Below are 16,725 nucleotides of genomic sequence, written 5' to 3'. Positions count from 1 at the left end.
TTCAGAAGTTTTTGTTCAACCTTTTATTTTATTTTATTTTATTTTTTTTGAGACTGAGTCTGGCTCTGTCGCCCAGGCTGGAGTGCAGTGGCCGGATCTCAGCTCACTGCAAGCTCCGCCTCCCGGGTTTACGCCATTCTCCTGCCTCAGCCTCCAGAGTAGCTGGGACCACAGGCGCTCGCCACTTCGCCTGGCTAGTTTTTTGTATTTTTTTAGTAGAGATGGGGTTTCACCGTGTTAGCCAGGATGGTCTCGATCTCCTGACCTCGTGATCCGCCCGTCTCGGCCTCCCAAAGTGCTGGGATTACAGGCTTGAGCCACCGTGCCCGGCCTGTTCAACCTTTTAATTTCATTTTTGTACCACTTTTCTCTTATAGGAAGCTTGGATCCTAAATACAGTAACATAATTAATGTGTATATAGCCAAAATAATAATATCTGTATTCTTAAATATTTTATGACCAACAATAGCTTTACTCGATGCAATCTAGAGTCTTTCTGGGTTCTTTTGTCCTCAGGTTGTGCAGCAGGAGGGAGGATTACTCAAAATACTATGTTTCAAAATCACTTGAAACTTCTTATCTGTGTTTTTACCAGGTTCATTGATTGAGTTTTTGGATTTCTAGTAGTTCCTTTGTTCTTACTCTTTTTATTTTTTTTGGAGATGGAGTCTCTCTGTCACCCAGGCTGGAGTGCAATGGTGCCATCTCAGCTCACTGCAACCTCTGCCTCCCAGGTTCAAGGGATTCTTCCACCTCAGCTTCCCAAGTAGCTGGGATTACAGGCACCTGCCATCATGTCCGGCTAATTTTTGTATGTTTGTAGAGACAGGGTTTCACCATGTTGGTCAAGCTGGTCTTGAACTCCTGACCTCAGGTGATCTGCCTGCCTTGGCTTCCCAAAGTGCTGGGATTACAGGTGTGAGCCACCGCGCCCACCCTGTTCTTACTCTTAATTATGCAAAACATTTACATGGTTCCATAGTCAACAAAGGACATTTGTAAATGTCTGGCATGTCTCCTCCCTCACCTGTAGGTAATCATTTTGATCAGTTTTGGGTTTGTCCTTCCCGTTTCTTTTTGAAAATGTAAGCAAGTGCTGTGTGTGTATCTCCCCGCAGCCCCTCTTCATTTTCTTATACAACAGGTTGGGTGCACCTTCTTCTGCACCTGCTTTTTTACTTAATAAATATATCCTGGAGCTCACACCATAGCAATAGATAGAAATCTTCCTCCTTCCTTTCTCCAAGGAGCCCTTCTCCAGCGTGGGGCTGTAGCGCAGTTCATTCAGCCCCTCCCCCTGCCAGTGGACACTGGGGTGGGTTCCATCTTTATAGGATGCTATAGGTAGAGCTGGAGCTAGAATTTAAACTCAGAGCCCATGTTCCTATTGCTGTTTTTCCTGCGCTATGCGGACCGTCCTAATGGAGGAGCCGGGGAGCAAAGCGGAGTGAAGAGGTTGAACGTGAGCACTGAGGCTGGGGGAGGCGAGCGTCCCCCACGGTGCCATGGCCCCTCCAGTGTGAAACTGGATCATGCCGCTTTGCTGGGGCCTCAGGTGCGGGTTGTCTGGAAGTGGGCAGCTGGTGCTGGGACCTGCTCTCTGGCACTGCAGTGAAAAGTGCACCCACCGCAGGGCGAGAGCTTGGGTGTACCTTGGACAGGGATTGATTCACTGGACTAGCTGGTGGAGCGGGCAGGTCTGTTGACCCGTTGGGCTCGCCAACATTGTCCAACAGACAATGACTGTTGGAGACCTTGGGCAGGCGGTGTCACGTGGAAGGGCAGTTGAGCCACGTGCTGTGGGACGCTTTGGATGCTGCCCTGAGCTGCTGCTGGTCCTGTGTCCTGGAGAGGCCCTGGCCCAGGTTCAGCGGCACTGGCCAGATTGGGGCAGATCTGAAAGGAGCCAGGGCTGTGCACACCTGGCAGGGCAGGTGGAGCTGGGTGTTGGGAAGGGCAGGTGTGATCCAGGTCACGGGGCTGGCTGGGCCTAGCATGTGCAGAGCAGAGAGGGCTGACATGGTGCAACCTGGGAGAGCTGCCTGTTCATACACACACTTGCTCACTGGCCCAGAGCCTGCCTAGCTGGCAGCTCTTGGAAGCACCAGCTCCTCCCCAGCATCCATTACCAATGCGAAGCACTAGCCCTTTGCTTGGGGCATTCTAGATCCCCAGGTGCCCAGGCTGGGAGCCCTGGGCCAGCTGGTAGGGGTCCTGGCTATGGAATCCAGATGGGACCTACCACTGCAGCTGGGTGTTAGGCGGATTTAGCCAGGGAAGGACGAGGTGGGAGAGAAGGAGCTTCTGAGAGTCAGTCAAGGGCTGGCTGCAGAGGGAGAGAGAGGCCTGGCAGCTGGCGAGCCCATGTGGCACAGTTCTGTCTGCCTGTCCTCTCCTTAGGGACACTGCTTCACAACAGACTTTCCTCATCAGCTTTGCTGGGGCCCATCAGGCCAATAGCTCGGTCTTATGCCTTTTGACTCTCACCCTTTTGCACACTCCAAAACAAAACAAACAGCAGCACGGCCATGCGCCCACACGCCGTGCTGTAGACATCGCTCCAGGCATTTCATGGGCAGGAATTCGCTTAATCCGCACAGCAACTCTGTGACGCAGTAGAGAGTATTATTAGCTCCATTTTACAGATCAGGAAACAGGCAGAGAGAGGGGAAATAACCTGCCAAAACTGCAAGTAGAGGAGCCGGTGTTTGAGCCCAGAACCCGGCACTGGGAACCGTCAGCTGCCCTGCTGGGCACTGGGGTGGACACTAGCCCATCAGTCCTTCAATGAGTGTGAAGGAGCCATGTCTCACTTCAAAGCGGGATTAAAAAAATCTACAGGCCAGGAGCTGTGGCTCACACCTGTAATCCCAGCACTTTGGGAGGCAGAGGCAGGCGGCTCACGAAGTCAGGAGATCGACACCATCCTGGCTAACATGGCGAAACCCCGCCTGTACCAAAAATACAAACAAAAATTAGCCAGGCATGGTGGCGGGCGCCTGTAGTCCCAATTACTCAGGAGGCTGAGACAGGACACTGGCGTGAACCTAGGAGGCAAAGCTTGCAGTGAGCTGAGTTTGCGCTACTGCATTCTAGCCTGGGTGACAGAGCAAGACTCCATCTCAGAAACAAAAACAAAACCAGAAAAAACTCTACCCTCACTGAGCATGGTGGCTCATGCCTGTAATCCCAGCACTTTGAGAGGCCGAGGCGGGCGGATCGCCTGAGGTCGGGAGTTTGAGACCAGCCTGACCAACATGGAGAAAACCCGTCTCTACTAAAGATACAAAATTAGCCGGGCATGGTGGCGCATGCCTGTAATCCCAGCTACTTGGGAGGCTGAGGCAGGAGAATCGCTTGAACCCGGTAGGTGGAGGTTGTAGTGAGCCGAGATCGCACTCCAGCCTGGGCAACGAGAACAAAACTCCATCTGAAAACAAAAACAAAAATAAAAAACTCTGCTTTCTGCGGCCTCACTTCAAGGATGCGTAGGAAATTTGAGGCCAATGGGAAGTTTCTAGAAAAGGGTCTTGTCCCAGAAGGGGGTCCTGCTTCTTGGGCCCTCACTGCATAGCTGGACTGGTGCAGGCCCTGCAGGCTGGGAGGCTGTGCTCATTGCCAAGATTTGGGAAGCCTTGGCTTTTATGTGAAAAACGCTGAGTGTTTAATTGTTGATCCAAATATTTTAAACATGCTATGAGTTTCAGCAGGATACATCTAGTCTGCCAGTTACAACCTCTGAGTCCAAGGACACCAAGAATAGTGCCCTGGAAAGGGCAGGGAAGAAGCATGGTCCTGGCCTGGAGACGGAGGCCGGAGCTGCCACCTCAGGCCAGACAGGCACCACGGGCATGTGCATGGGCAGAGGTGGTTCCCATCTGAGTGGGACCCAGAAGGAAATCAGACCCAGTCCCTGCTCTGAGCCACGAATAGGGGGAGAGACGGGCACTCTTACATGCCCTGGGCCACATACCAGGGCTGGGAGTCTTTCATCCCTCACCTGCTCTGCCCCTCCCACCACGCTGGCTCGGGGATCAGGGTGGGGGGTACTGTCCATCCCGTTTTTCGTACTTTGCAGGTAACTCAGTTGAGGTAGCGGACAGCTGAGTGATTTGCCTATGAAGTGCTGTCGGCTTTGGCGAACGTCAAGGCCAGGATGGTGTCCCTGGGTCTCGACCCCATCCCTGTTTTCCTCCCACTCCACTTGCCTTGGACCTGTCTCTTCTGCCCTAGGGTAGAGGCTGTGGGTGAGATTTGCAAAAAAAGAAAAGGAGCCGGCATTTGGGGAGGAGACCGGTGTGTTCCAGAGCTCAGCTGGGGACTCCTTGCCCGGGTGTGGGAGGGGCTGGGCTACTGAATGGAGCAAACACATACCCAGGGCCTGGTTGCATTAGGGTTCCAGGTCAACAGCACAGACTGTTTTAGGATTAAAAGCAGTCCCATGGGACAGCTTGCCCCAAAACATGGTTTGCTTGTTTGTTTGTTTGTTTTTTGTTTGATACGGAGTCTCGCTCTGTCGCCCAGGCTGGAATGCAGTGGCGCGATCTCGGCTCACTGCAATCTCCGCCTCCAGGGTTCAAGCGGTTCTTCTGCCTCAGCCTCCCGAGTAGCTGAGACTACAGGTGCCTGCCACTGCACCCAGCTAATTTTTGTATTTTTAGTAGAGACGGGGTTTCACCACGTTGGCCCGGCTGGTCTCAAACTCCTGACCTCATGATCCTCCCGCCTCGGCCTCCCAAAGTGCTGGGATTAACAGACGTGAGCCACTGCGCCCAGCCAGTTTATTGTTTATCTGAAGCTTACATTTACCTGGAGGGTCCTGGCAGCCCCAGGGAGAGGGAATTTGAGCCAGGGGCGTGAAGGGTTGGGCAAATGAATCCCCACTCTAGGATTCTGGAAACGTAGAAGACAGGCAAAAACCAGGAGCAGTGACAGCAGAGCGCCGGGCCACACTGCTGCCCACTAAGGGCTCACATGCATGGCCCTGGGAGGCGATTGCGTCCTGCACCCGCCTATTGTTGGATGAAATGAGCAGCTGGGCTCCCAGAGAGGACACGGTGGTGCTGCCAGGCAGGGAAGGAAGTTCTGGGAGTCCTGCTGGCTGCTGGTTTATCGATCGCCTCGGAATAATAGCCCCATCGAATACCAGCCCGCCGGGAGGCAAGGCGTGGTTTCCTCTTTTTCTTTTCCACATGGGTTAGTCTTGCTTGATGCTTTTCTGTTGTCGTTAGATTGTTCTGAAAGCTCATTTAGCATTGGCCCTTTCCGAGGCTAAGGGACAGGTGTGGCCTGGCTCTGTTGGGGGAGGGGTGCTGTATGGGAGGCCGAGGATGGCAGAGAGAGCCCTTGAAGGGAAGGTTTTTGTTGTTTGTGCTTTTGTTTTTTGTGATGGAGTCTTGCTCTGTTGCCAGGCTGGAGTGCAGCGGCGCCATCTCGGCTCACTGCAACCTCCGCCTCCCGGGTTCAAGCGATTCTTCTGCTTCAGCCACCCGAGTAGCTGGAACTATAGATGCATGCCACCATGCCCGGCTAATTTTTGTATTTTTAGTAGAGACGGGGTTTCACCGTATTAGCCAGGATGGTCTGGATCTCTTGACCTCGTGACCCACCTGCCTTGGCTTCCCAAAGTGCTGGGATTACAGGCGTGAGCACCGCGCCCGGCCGGAAAGGTATTTCTTTATCGTTAGGGAAATGCAGACCAAAGCCACCTGATACCCACTCGGATGGCTACAAAAATTTTTTTTTTCTTTTCTTTTTTTTTTTGAGACAGGGTCTTGCTCTGTCTTCAGGCTGGGGTACAGTGGTGTGCCATCTTGGCTTACTGCAGCCTCGACTCAGGCAATCTTCCGGCTAATTTAATTTTTTTTTTTTTTTTTGGAGAGACAGGGTCTCACTATGTCTCCCAGGCTGGTCTTGAGCTCCTGAGCTCACGCAATCCTCCTACCTCAGCCTCCCAAAGTGCTGGGATTATAGGCGTGAGCCACCATGCTCAGTGTCCTCCCCGCCGCCGAAGGCTATAATTTTTAAAAACGGAAAATAACTGGTGTTGGGGAGGATGTGGAGAAACTAGAATCTTCATGCGTTGCTGGTGGGGCTGGAAAATGGGGCAGCCACTGTGGCAAACAGTTTCGTAGCTCTTCAATAAATAGATTTACCATGTGACCCAGCAATTCCACTCCTAGGTGTACACCTGAGAGCAAGAAAACACACATCCACAAAACACTTGGGCACGATTGTTCCTAGCAAGTGCCTGAATGTTGCTTGGCTTTAGCTTTGGTCACTGTGAACAATGCTGCTAACGCAAAACCCAAGTGTCCATCAGCTGCTGAACTGGTGGACAAAATCTTTATATACTGGAGTTGTATTCAACCGTAAGAGGGAATGAAGTGCATTTATGCGCTGTGGCACGGACGAACCTTGAGAACATTACATAAAGTCAGAGCAGCCAGACACAAAAGACCGTGTAGCGTGTGATTCAGTTTATATGAAACGTCCAGAATAGGCGAATCCATAGAGACAGAAATCGGTGAGTGGTTGCCAGGGGCCGACAGAGGGGGGCTGAGGAGGGACTGCTGATGGGGTCGGGGTTTTTACTTGGGGTGATGAAATGTTCTGGACTTGAACCGTGGTGATGGTTGCACAGCTAAAAACCACTTTGAGTTTTATCTCAAAATTGAAACAAAACAAAACAAAGCAGGCTGTGGTCCTAGGCCCCGCAGCGCTCTCTGCAGGCTGCTTCTCTTCTGCCCCCACCCCCGACCCACACATTCCCGACAAAGTCACCGCAGCCCCCTCCTCACCCCTGCAGCGCGCATTCCTTCCTCCTTTTGAGCTTCCCACAGAGTCAGCAGCGGCCACCTGCTGAGACCTGGCCTAGGGCCTGCTTACCTTCTGGGAGAATTGGCTGCAGTGCCAACAGCTGGTTGAGGGGAAGGCCCCGGAGCTACCTCCTTCACCTCTCCTTCCTGTAAACTTTGGCGTGCCCCCCACCCCACCATCCGCTGCTCCCTGGCCTGCCACTGCCAAGGAGCTCTGAGGACAGGGGCCAGGGCTGGCCGGAGGACTCACTAGGGAGCCACCTCCTGGGAGTCAGCGGCCTTGACGAAATCATTGCTAATCACTCTCCCACTGCAACTGCGGGGAAAGGCAGGTCCACTTGGGAAGTGAAGCAGGCAGCAGTCATCGCTGGGGCTGGGGTGGAGATAGGTGGCTGGGAGCAGGCCCCTAAAGCTCTTTCTGTGCACACACAGGTGCCTGTTCTGGGCCCACAGGCAACTTGCTCACGTACCTAGAGCCCAGCGCCTGACTCCAGGCTGCAATGTTTGTCTTCTTGCATCCTCCTTGCCCCCTCCCCTTCTCTCCGTTCCTTCCTCAGAGTGCTGGGCCAGGCCCAGGGGATGACCAGCTCAGGACTGTGGAAACAGCGGAGAGGCAGGAAGAGCTCCCTTCTCTCCACTGTTTGTGGCTAGATGTTGAGATTCCAGATGTGATTGGCTTGAAAAAAATAAAGTAAAAGGATTCTGAGGCTACAAGTCACTGTTTGAAAGTCTGTGCCTTGGGAAGAGCACTTGGGCAGAGGGAGGAGGCTGAGGGCTTTGCTTTGCTTTGCTTTGCGCCTGTGATGGACGCTTGGTGAGGCCCGCAGCGGGAATGTGGGCCTGTGCTCTGAAGGCCGCGTGCTCCTGCAGCCCTGGGCTCCTCTGGTAGTTCCGCTGGGGCCCTTTTAGAGTCTGTGGGAGGCACTCAGCAGCTCCCAGCTAGGGCCTGAGGTCAGACCCCGTGTGTCTGCCCAGGGACAGTCTTCTCAGCCAGACGTCTCTTTCTGCCTCTTGGTGGGCTCATGGCTGTGTCTGGTTGAAGGGTTGTTTCCAGAAGGACCTTGTTGTCGGTCCAGATGAACGGAACAAGTATGAAAATCCCTGTGGAACTGGCTCTAGGGCAGATAATGGGTGGCTGGGCTGCACGTGGTTGTTGCTCCTGTGTAATTATTCTTCTTCAAAAATAGGGGCTTTGGAGACTGGGAAACAGAGAGAGGCATGTTCACCCCCACCCTGGAGTCTCCCCAGCAAACATCTCGCTCTTGTTCTCTGCCCATGGTTTAGGTTGCACGATGGGAACACAAGACACGCAAGCTGAGCAGGGCCTTCGGGTCCCCCTACCTGGCCTGCTACTCCCTGAGTGTCACCATCCTGCTCTTGAACTTCCTGCGCTCACACTGGTAAGCACAGCCCCCTCACTGGGGAGCCACAACCCCTGGGCTAGCGGGAGGGCTGCTACTGGTGGTGCTTCGTCCCTCACCATGCGGGAGCCTTGTGTCTGAGCACGCAGGGGTCAGCTCTCAGAGCCACCTGCCACAGTGAGCCACCCTACCCTTCCCAGTCGTTTAGACTCTGGCCAGCAGAGGAGCCCCAGTGACCTCAGGAATGGGGGTATGTGAATGGGGGACAGGGGACAATGCCTGGGTGGTCCCAAGGTCACATCCCAGCCTCTGCCATGCAGCCAATGCTGTTTTAGGAGGCTCCTCCAGGAAGCGCCCAGTCAGAAGGTAGATGCCAGGTTGGGAGCCCTCAGGGGTCAGGCCTGACCGTCTCATCAGTTTAGGCTTGAACCAGCATCAGAAAGCTGCTTTGAGGCCAGGTGCGATGGCTCACACCTGTAATCCTAGCACTTTGGGAGGCCAAGGTGGGTGGATCACCTGAGGTCAGGAGTTCAAGACCACGCTGGCCAACATGGTGAAACTTGGTCTCTACTAAAAATACAAAAATTAGCCGGGCATGGTGGTGCACGCCTGTAGTCCCAGCTACTTGGGAGGCTGAGGCAGGAGAATTGCTTGAACCTGAGAGGCGGAGGTTGCAGTGAGCCGAGATTGCACCACTGCACTCCAGCCTGGACGACAGAGCGAGACTCTGTCTCAAATTTTTTTTAAAAAAGAAAGCTTCTTTGCCCATCTCTGGACTTGGGACAGGCCCCTTCCTGCTGTCAAATGAAAAGGTCAGAGAAGAGGAACTGGAACTAGGTGATGAGGCCCAGCCCACTGCACTTGGAAGTGAATTTGTCTGCCCAGACACCAGGCTAGACAAGGCCCACCTGCGTGGACTGTGATGGCCGCAGGTGACCTGGGGATGCAGGCTGTGCAAGGCAAGCTGCCCCATCTCTGGGCCCTGGTCTCACCTCCCACAGTACCCTGAGAATCGTTGCACACGGCAGCTCATGGACTAAACATGGACCAAGTGGTGCTTCAAAAAATGAGAAACTGTCTGCACCAGAGAGAATCCCCATTTTTGACTTGTCGAGACAGACCAGAAGCTCTGTGTGTGCCTGGCCACACCCCACATGGAGCACTCACTGGGGCCGAGGCACAGCTGCCCCTTTGGATGGGGTGCGTGCAGCCTGGCTCTCCCCATGGCCCCATCTTCCTCGGACCAGCCTGGCCTGCAGGCACTGGGTGCGCACAGGAAGGGGCCTGCAGATGCTCCATGCCGGCACGTGCGGAGCCGGGGCAGGCCTGGCTGGTGGTCAGGCCCCTCGCACACTCACCGAGGGTGGCCCAGGCCTTCCCCCTCTGTGGCCAGGCGCCCTTGCTGCCTTCCCATCCTTGTTGTGGGCTTGGCCACAGGAATGTGGCTGAGCAGCGTGGTCAGGGTCCTACTGAGGTCAGCCTTCTGCGCTGAACCCCTGGCTCCTGGCCTTTGCTTCTTGGCCCTTTGGGCCGGGGCTGCCGGTCGTCTCTAGGCCTGGGTGGGTATCCCAGGGTCTTGGTCCTCAGAGGGGTGGGTCCCCTGGCACCTGCCCTGGGTTGAATGATGTGAAGAGGCTTTCCCAGAGAGGGCTTTTCACCCCTCGGAGGGCAAGGGGTTTGGTCTAAGGCACTGCCTCGGGGCCTCGGGGTCTGCACAGCCTGCGTGCTCACAAGCGCCTAGGCTATCCGGCCCCGGGAACATTTTCACATTCGTAGCCTCTGGGTAGAGAAGAGTCCCATTGTGCAGATGGAGGAAGTGAGGCTTGTTAAGAAGCAATGGTTTGCCTGAGGTTTTACAGCTCAGGGAGCGCTGACCAGTGTCTGAGAACAGATCAGCAGTGACTTAGGGAGAAAAGATTCCATCCATGTAGGCCAGAGGAACCTGGCAGGCACCGGCACCACCCAGGCTGGGTTATGGGAGTGGGACATCAGGGTACGGGAGATGGGTCTCTTTCCTACCCCTGCTGCCTCTTGGGCCACCGGCAGAGTATCCCTCCTTACCCGGGGTGGGGCCCTGGCTTCATCGGCAGGACAGGCGGGGGTCTGTGCCTTCCAGCCCCCAGACACCCGCACTCCCAGTGGCCAGGAGGGAGTGGGCTAGTGCCGGCCGACTGAACACTTGGAGCTCGGAGCCCCCCTACAGGAGCGGCAAGGCTGAGGACGGATAGAGGGCTGCAGAGGGTTGAGACTCAGCCCAGGGCTGGCAGGCTGAGCTGTTCCACCACCCCTGTTCCCCAGAGCATGCTGGGACCACCATCAGGGCTGGCACAAAGCAGGAGGAGTGGGCTGGAGCCCACAGCACTCACAGCTCCAGGGGCAGCTAGGCCAGGCCAGGTGACTGCCCAGAAACACCAGCCAGTGCTACAAGGCAGCTGCCTCGATCGAGCCCCTCCTGCCGACCCTGCCCCTGGGAGCTGCTCTGAGTCTGCTGACTTCTGACTTCCTGCCCAATCCCATCTTGTGCTAGAAACCCCAGAGGCGGCCGGGTGCGGTGGCTCAAGCCTGTAATCCCAGCACTTTGGGAGGCCGAGACGGGCGGATCACGAGGTCAGGAGATCAAGACCATCCCGGCTAACACGGTGAAACCCCGTCTCTACTAAAAAAAAAATACAAAAAACTAGCCGGGTGAGGTGGCGGGTGCCTGTAGTCCCAGCCACTCCAGAGGCTGAGGCAAGAGAATGGCGTAAACCCGGGAGGCGGAGCTTGCAGTGAGCTGAGATCCGGCCACTGCACTCCAGCCCAGGTGACAGAGCAAGACTCCGTCTCAAAAAAAAAAAAAAAGAAAAGAAACCCCAGAGGCTTCCTTGAGCGCTCCCCATCACCTCCCTGCTGGTGCAGCAGCACAGCCTGTGATCTACCTGACCCTGGAGGTCCGCCCCCGTCATCCACCCCTTTTCAAGGCAGAGAGTACAGGGCCCTGGCAGGGGTCAGCCTTCCTCCTTCAGGCCCCAGCCTAGTGCTGCGTGTACCTAGGAGACCAGGGGGACAGGCCCACTCACAGCCCAACTCCAGGCGTATAGACGGCAGCAAAGCACTGTCTGGTTTGTTCTTGGATCCCAGGCCCTGGGAGTCCTCCTGGGGTAGCTGGAGGAAGTCAGCTTCTTACAGATGGTGGCTCCCAGCTTTCCCTCCTCTCCAGACCTCTCATATCAGTGTTGGCCTCACCTGGCGTCTGCCTGGCCAACAGGGCCGTGACTTTCGGTTGGACTAGCCACTCCTGGATTTTGGGGAGGAGAGAAAGGATGTCCCAGGCTGCTGCAGGACTGCTTTTCTCCTCTCACCTTTTGGGTTGAAAGGCAGAGGCGTGCCATGGTCCTTACTCTCTCCCCCACTGTCCTTCCCCTCCAGGCCCCTGCCTACACCCTGTCCTGCCGTGCCCCTGCTGCACGCACTGCTGACCCATCCTTCCTGCCCACACCTGCCAGTGAGGCACGCAGGTGGTAGGTGCTGGGGCTGGACCGGGCTCTGGGGCCAGGCTCTGACAGGACCCTCAGGACCAGCTCCTGCACCCCCACACCCCCACACCCTTTCCCATGCATGCATCGCTTCAGTGGCTGCCTAGAGATGGCTATTCTTTTTTGTGCAGTAGAATAGACATAACATAAAATTAGCCGCTTGAACCATTTTAAGCTTTACAGTTCAGTGACATTTAGCAGCTTCCCGATGTCGTGCAGTCCTTCCTCCTGACTAGTTTTGGAGCTTTTTCTTTACCCTATACACCTGGAGCAGTCACCTCCCGCCCCCCAGCTCCTGGCAGCACTCATCTGCTTTCTGTCCTCATGGGTGTGCCTGTTCTGGGCCTTTGGGGTGTGGCATCCTTTCTCCATGGGAGATGGCAAGCTTCGTGGGTCCAGGCTGTGCTCGAAAGCCTCTGTACCCAGCAGAAGTCGGGTGGTGGGCGGAGAACACAGGCATGTGCTTGAGCCAAGCCTGGATCATGGCCGGTGGGTCCGAGAGGCCACCAGCAGCTGACCTGCCAGCAGGTCCCAGGGGAGAGCAGGCCACTGTGTTAGCAGGTCCACACCAGCGGTGCATCCAGAGGTGGTCAGGGGAGGCCTGGGGCAGGATGAGCCACTGCGATCTGGAAGCAGATGTGCTCCATGCAGTCCCGAGGGGGCCATTAGCACAGACCTGTTTGCTCTGGTTGTGGACTGTGGATGGGGAGGAAGGCTGATGGACTCCAGGGCACTTGTTGAAGTTCCTTGCCTGAGCTGCCCGCTGCACAGCTGAACTTGGCCAGCCTTGGCTGGAGCGCTACCCTCTGATGAGCCACAGGGCTGGTCTCGAGAAAGCCCATGGGGGCGGGCGAGGAGTGGATGGCCAGGCAGGGCCCGACTGGGCTTCACAGGACTGGGCTGCAGCCCTTCCTCCCTCCTGGCGGTGGGAGGAGACAGCCAAGCTTGTTAGAGCATCAACGAGCTCCTGGTGTCGTTCACCAGTCACAGGATGGAACTCTATTCCAGTGTACATCAGAATTGCCTGGAGTCTCCCAGGGCTCCCTCTGGGTCTTCTGAGGGGAGAAGCTCCTGTGTGCTCTGGTGTGGCGGGCACAGCCGGGCTGAGAAGCTGCATCCTGGCCTCAGAGTGTGGCTGTCAATCAGGAATCTTCCTCGACCTGGAGGTGCTCCCAGGCTGGGCAAGGAGGCAACTGGAGGGGCAGGGTGATCTCTGGAAGGTGGTCTGGGTGGGTGGGGTGCAGGCAGAGCCCTGGCTGAAGAAGTGTGGTGACCAAGGCCTGGAGGAGTGAGCTGGCTCTTCAGATGGCTGGGTGGGGCCCGTGAGTCCCGGGAGAGGGCGGCCCCCACTCAGGCTGGGCAGCAGGGGCAGGGCAGGTGGGGACACACCTCAGCATTCTGTATACTAGAGGCCATGGGGCAGGCGCAACCCTGTGGGACACCAGAGTCACCCTAGAGCCCCTCTCCCCCAGGGAAGTCTATTTTCAAAAACTCCCTGATGATTCTGAGGCCAGGCCCTTGGGGACTATGGCCCTGGAGGAGGCTGGCACACGTGGCCCTCTGTCCCAGTGACCACATGTCCTGGTCACTGCTGCATGCATCCCAGTGCCTGGCTAGACCTGCTCCAGGATGTGGTCAGGACAGGCCAGGGGTCTAGTGGGTGCATGAAGGAGGGAGGGCATGGAGCCGACGGGACAGTTTGCTTCCGATGGAGTGATGGAGGGCTGGGCGTGTGCAGCGTTCCACGGCAGAAAAGAGCGACTCCTGCCATCTTGGCAGAACAGGCCAGAAGTTTTAAAGAGTCTGTGCACTGGGAAGCCAAGTGTATTAGTTTCCTTTTGCTGTGTAGCAAATTCCCACAAACTTAGCGGCTTAAACCACACAAACATACTATGTGACAGTTTCTGTGGCCAGGAGGCTGGATGGGGGGCGGGGTCTTTGCTCGGGGATTCCCCAGGCTGGAATCAAGGTGCCTGCTGGGTGTGAGCTCACCCGAGGCGGGGTCCTCCACGCTTTCGGGTTGCTGGCAGGACTCGGGTCCTTGAGGCCCAGCTCCTGGTGGCCTCCCCGCAGCACAGAAGGCAGCTCTGCGGCTTTGGCTTTGGGTCTCTCTGGCTTCTAGACCCTTTCGGAAAGGCCTACCCAGGGTCACCTCCCTTTTGATTAACTCAAGGCCAACTGATCAGGACCTGAATTCTATTTGTGAAATCCCTTCACCAGAGTGATTCCCTCAGGGCAGGTGCCTGGAGTAGCCATTGGGCGGGATCCATGCAGGCAGCTGGAGAGTAAGGGGTGGGAGGGGCACTTAGGACAGGGAACCTGGGCACAAGGGGCCCCAGCTGCTGGGAAGGAAGGAGGGAAAGGGGCTGCAGTTCAGCAAGAGTGGGGCCCAGGCCCTGGTAGACCAGGCCAGGCCAGCACCTGAGGGGCTGCAGCTGGGAAGGAGGGAAGAGGCACCCTCCCCATCCCCAAAGCACACGCCACCAGGAAGTCTGGAAGGAGAATGGGTGTCAGCCCAGGATTCCTGGGTGCTAGGGGTGCTGGGATACTGCTGCCTGTTGTCCTTGGCCTGCCCGTGAGGCTTGAGCCTGTCCCACTGTTTACAGGTCGTGAGGAGGCAGGAGAGCCGTCCTGCCCCTCCTGCTTTCTACCATCTGTTTCCGTGTTGGTAAAACAAGACAGACTCTCTCTCAGCTATTGATGGGTTTTGGAAACACTTTGGAAAGGTGACGTGTTATTCAAATGCTCAGAATTAGTGCAACGTCAAAGCCCGGAATTCAAGCCCCTTGATGGTTTCGGGGGTTGCATATTAGATGAACATTTTTTTTTTTGTTTTAGTAGTTACATGCTTATTTTAATATGTCTTGGAAAAGAAATGAGCCCATCAGAGGACTCATTTCATGGCTAGCGTCGTGTAGCTGAGACGGAGTGGAAAGAGCGAGTCACTCCAAGCCTGGGTGAAGGATGTGGAATACACGGCACTCAGGCCACACGTGGATGTGGATGACGTTGCAGAGACACCCCAGGATGATCAAAGTCAGAGAAGTGTTTCTGCTCGGCTGCAGACAGAAACGGGACAGGCCTGTCCTGGGTGGGGCCGTGTGCCTGTGACCTGGTGTGTAGCCCAGGACTCCCAGCTGGGGGCAGGGTGGGGATACTGAGGGCAGCGATGCCCCCTCCCCACCTCCACCCCAGGGTTTCCGGGATTTTATGGGAGCAGAGTGCAGACAGCCTCAAATCACATTAGTGACTGAAGGTTCCATCCAGGTCTTAAAAATAGAACCCAAGGCAAATGAATGCATCTCCGTTCCCCACCCCCAGTGCGGAAAACTTCCAAGGGAAATTGCGTCCTATTACCTCATTCTGTTAGGGAGCTTGTGGTCACAGAGCTACTCATCCATCCACTAATTTTCCCTGTGGAATGGACGGACTGTGCTTTCCTGGCTTAATGGAGGAGCTAGAACACTGTCGATTGCCTAATCGGGGCCGTGAGATTCCAGTAAACCTGGAATCTAGAATCAGAGTGTATTTGACTGGGTAAGGGGCCACTTGGTGAGAACGCCAGGGAGGAGCTCAGCCCAGTTCCTCTGCTGACTCTGAGCAAACGACCCACAGAGCACTGTGCCAGGAGCCAGCCCAGGCTGTCATCTCAGAGAAAGGAAAGGCCCCAGGACTGGGGCCATAGGCGGGGGAGCAGCTGGAGGACTGGGGGTCAGGTCTGGGGCAGATCTGGGGCCTCTCCCACCCACTCCCTGGTCCCAGATCTGCCTTCATCAGGAATCTGCTTCCAGACAGATCTGATTTTCCTACTGAGCCACGCCCCCAGGGAAGCTGGGCCCTGAACACGCTGGGCTTTGGGCTGGGCCGCACCAGAGGGAGGAAGTTCGCTTTCATCTGCTGCCTGCTTGTGTGATGCAGATGAATTCTGGCAGAGGAACCCTGAGCATGGGGTGTGGACCCAGGCCCTGGCTCGGGTCTCCGCAGGAAGCGGTAAGAGCGACAGGGTCTCCCTCCAGAGTGACCCTCCCGCGTCCTCAGGCCTGGCCTCCTCGCCCTCCCCCTATTGCAGCACGGGATGGGTCTCCCTGGTTCTGCATTTTCCACAGCAGGCAGAGTGCATTCCAACCCCTGCCGGGCTGAGGCCTGCACCTGGCGGGCTCCTTCAAGCCTTCCCTGCTCCATGCCCTGCCCCAGACTCTAAGGCACAGCTCCCTGCTGTTTCCGCTTTCTGGAATGCTCTCCTCTGTTCACCCCTCCCCACCCCCGTCTGTTTTCTAGTCCCCACTGCAGTGGCAGCCAAGGAGCCAGATGCTTGCAGGGGAGCCATGCTCCTGAGCAGGGCCGGCACCCTTCCTTTCCCTCCCACTCCACCATCTGCAGGCAGGAGAGTGGAGGGTGCCAGGCAGGGGAGAAGGTGTGCCTGGATCGTGGCACCACACTGGGTGTGCGTGTGGCCACCTTACTCCATGGCAGCCCGTGACCCTGAGCCAATCCCAGAGGCTCGGCCTGGAGCTGCAGAGTGACCCTGAGCCCCGGGCAGCAGCAGGATCAGGGCAGGGCACTGGTGGGTGGAGAGCTGAGGGTGTGGGCAGCATGACCGGCAGTGGGTTTGCCCTGACACCCGAATGCCGCTGTTTGACAGGTCGGTGTGCCCACCTCTGCCACCGGGTCCTGGTGGCTTTGTCCACAGGCCCTTTTCCCTTTTGCCCTGGCTCCTTCTCTGCTCTGGGGGATGGGAGGAGGAGGAAGGATGAATAGGCACTAAATGTCCGTTCTGTGGCCCGGGCCAAGTGCGGGGGGAACATGCAGGGAAGGAGGAGCAGCTTCTGTTCCCCAGGAGCTCCCAGTCCAGCTGGAGGAAGGAGTTCCAGGGAGGCATAAAGATATGCCTGTATGTCCTCAGCTCAGCATAAGGAGGGTCACAGCAATCTGAATTCACCAATGAATGGAATGGGTGGATGAAGATGGGGGCTTCAATCTGCTTGAAAGAACCTGGCAAAGACACCTCATGGTGGATGGATGGATGGTTG

The 16,725-nt window shown here is 56.3% G+C and overlaps 1 protein-coding gene across 7 annotated transcripts in view; it reads left to right on the top strand.

The window, feature by feature from the left end:
* The window catches only part of PEMT (phosphatidylethanolamine N-methyltransferase), an 85,975-nt gene that overhangs the window by 60,529 nt on the left and 8,721 nt on the right, over positions 1-16,725 (top strand). For all 7 annotated transcript variants that reach the window (XM_015118738.3, XM_001090779.5, XM_077970486.1 and 4 more), the window contains one exon: positions 8,104-8,219. In XM_015118738.3, the coding sequence (XP_014974224.2) occupies positions 8,104-8,219 (116 nt within the window). The remainder of the gene's footprint in view (positions 1-8,103; positions 8,220-16,725) is intronic.

The sequence above is a fragment of the Macaca mulatta genome, chromosome 16 (genome assembly GCF_049350105.2).
Source record: "Macaca mulatta isolate MMU2019108-1 chromosome 16, T2T-MMU8v2.0, whole genome shotgun sequence".
Classification (NCBI taxonomy): domain Eukaryota; kingdom Metazoa; phylum Chordata; class Mammalia; order Primates; family Cercopithecidae; genus Macaca; species Macaca mulatta.
This window is presented reverse-complemented; position numbering and strand designations above follow the sequence as displayed.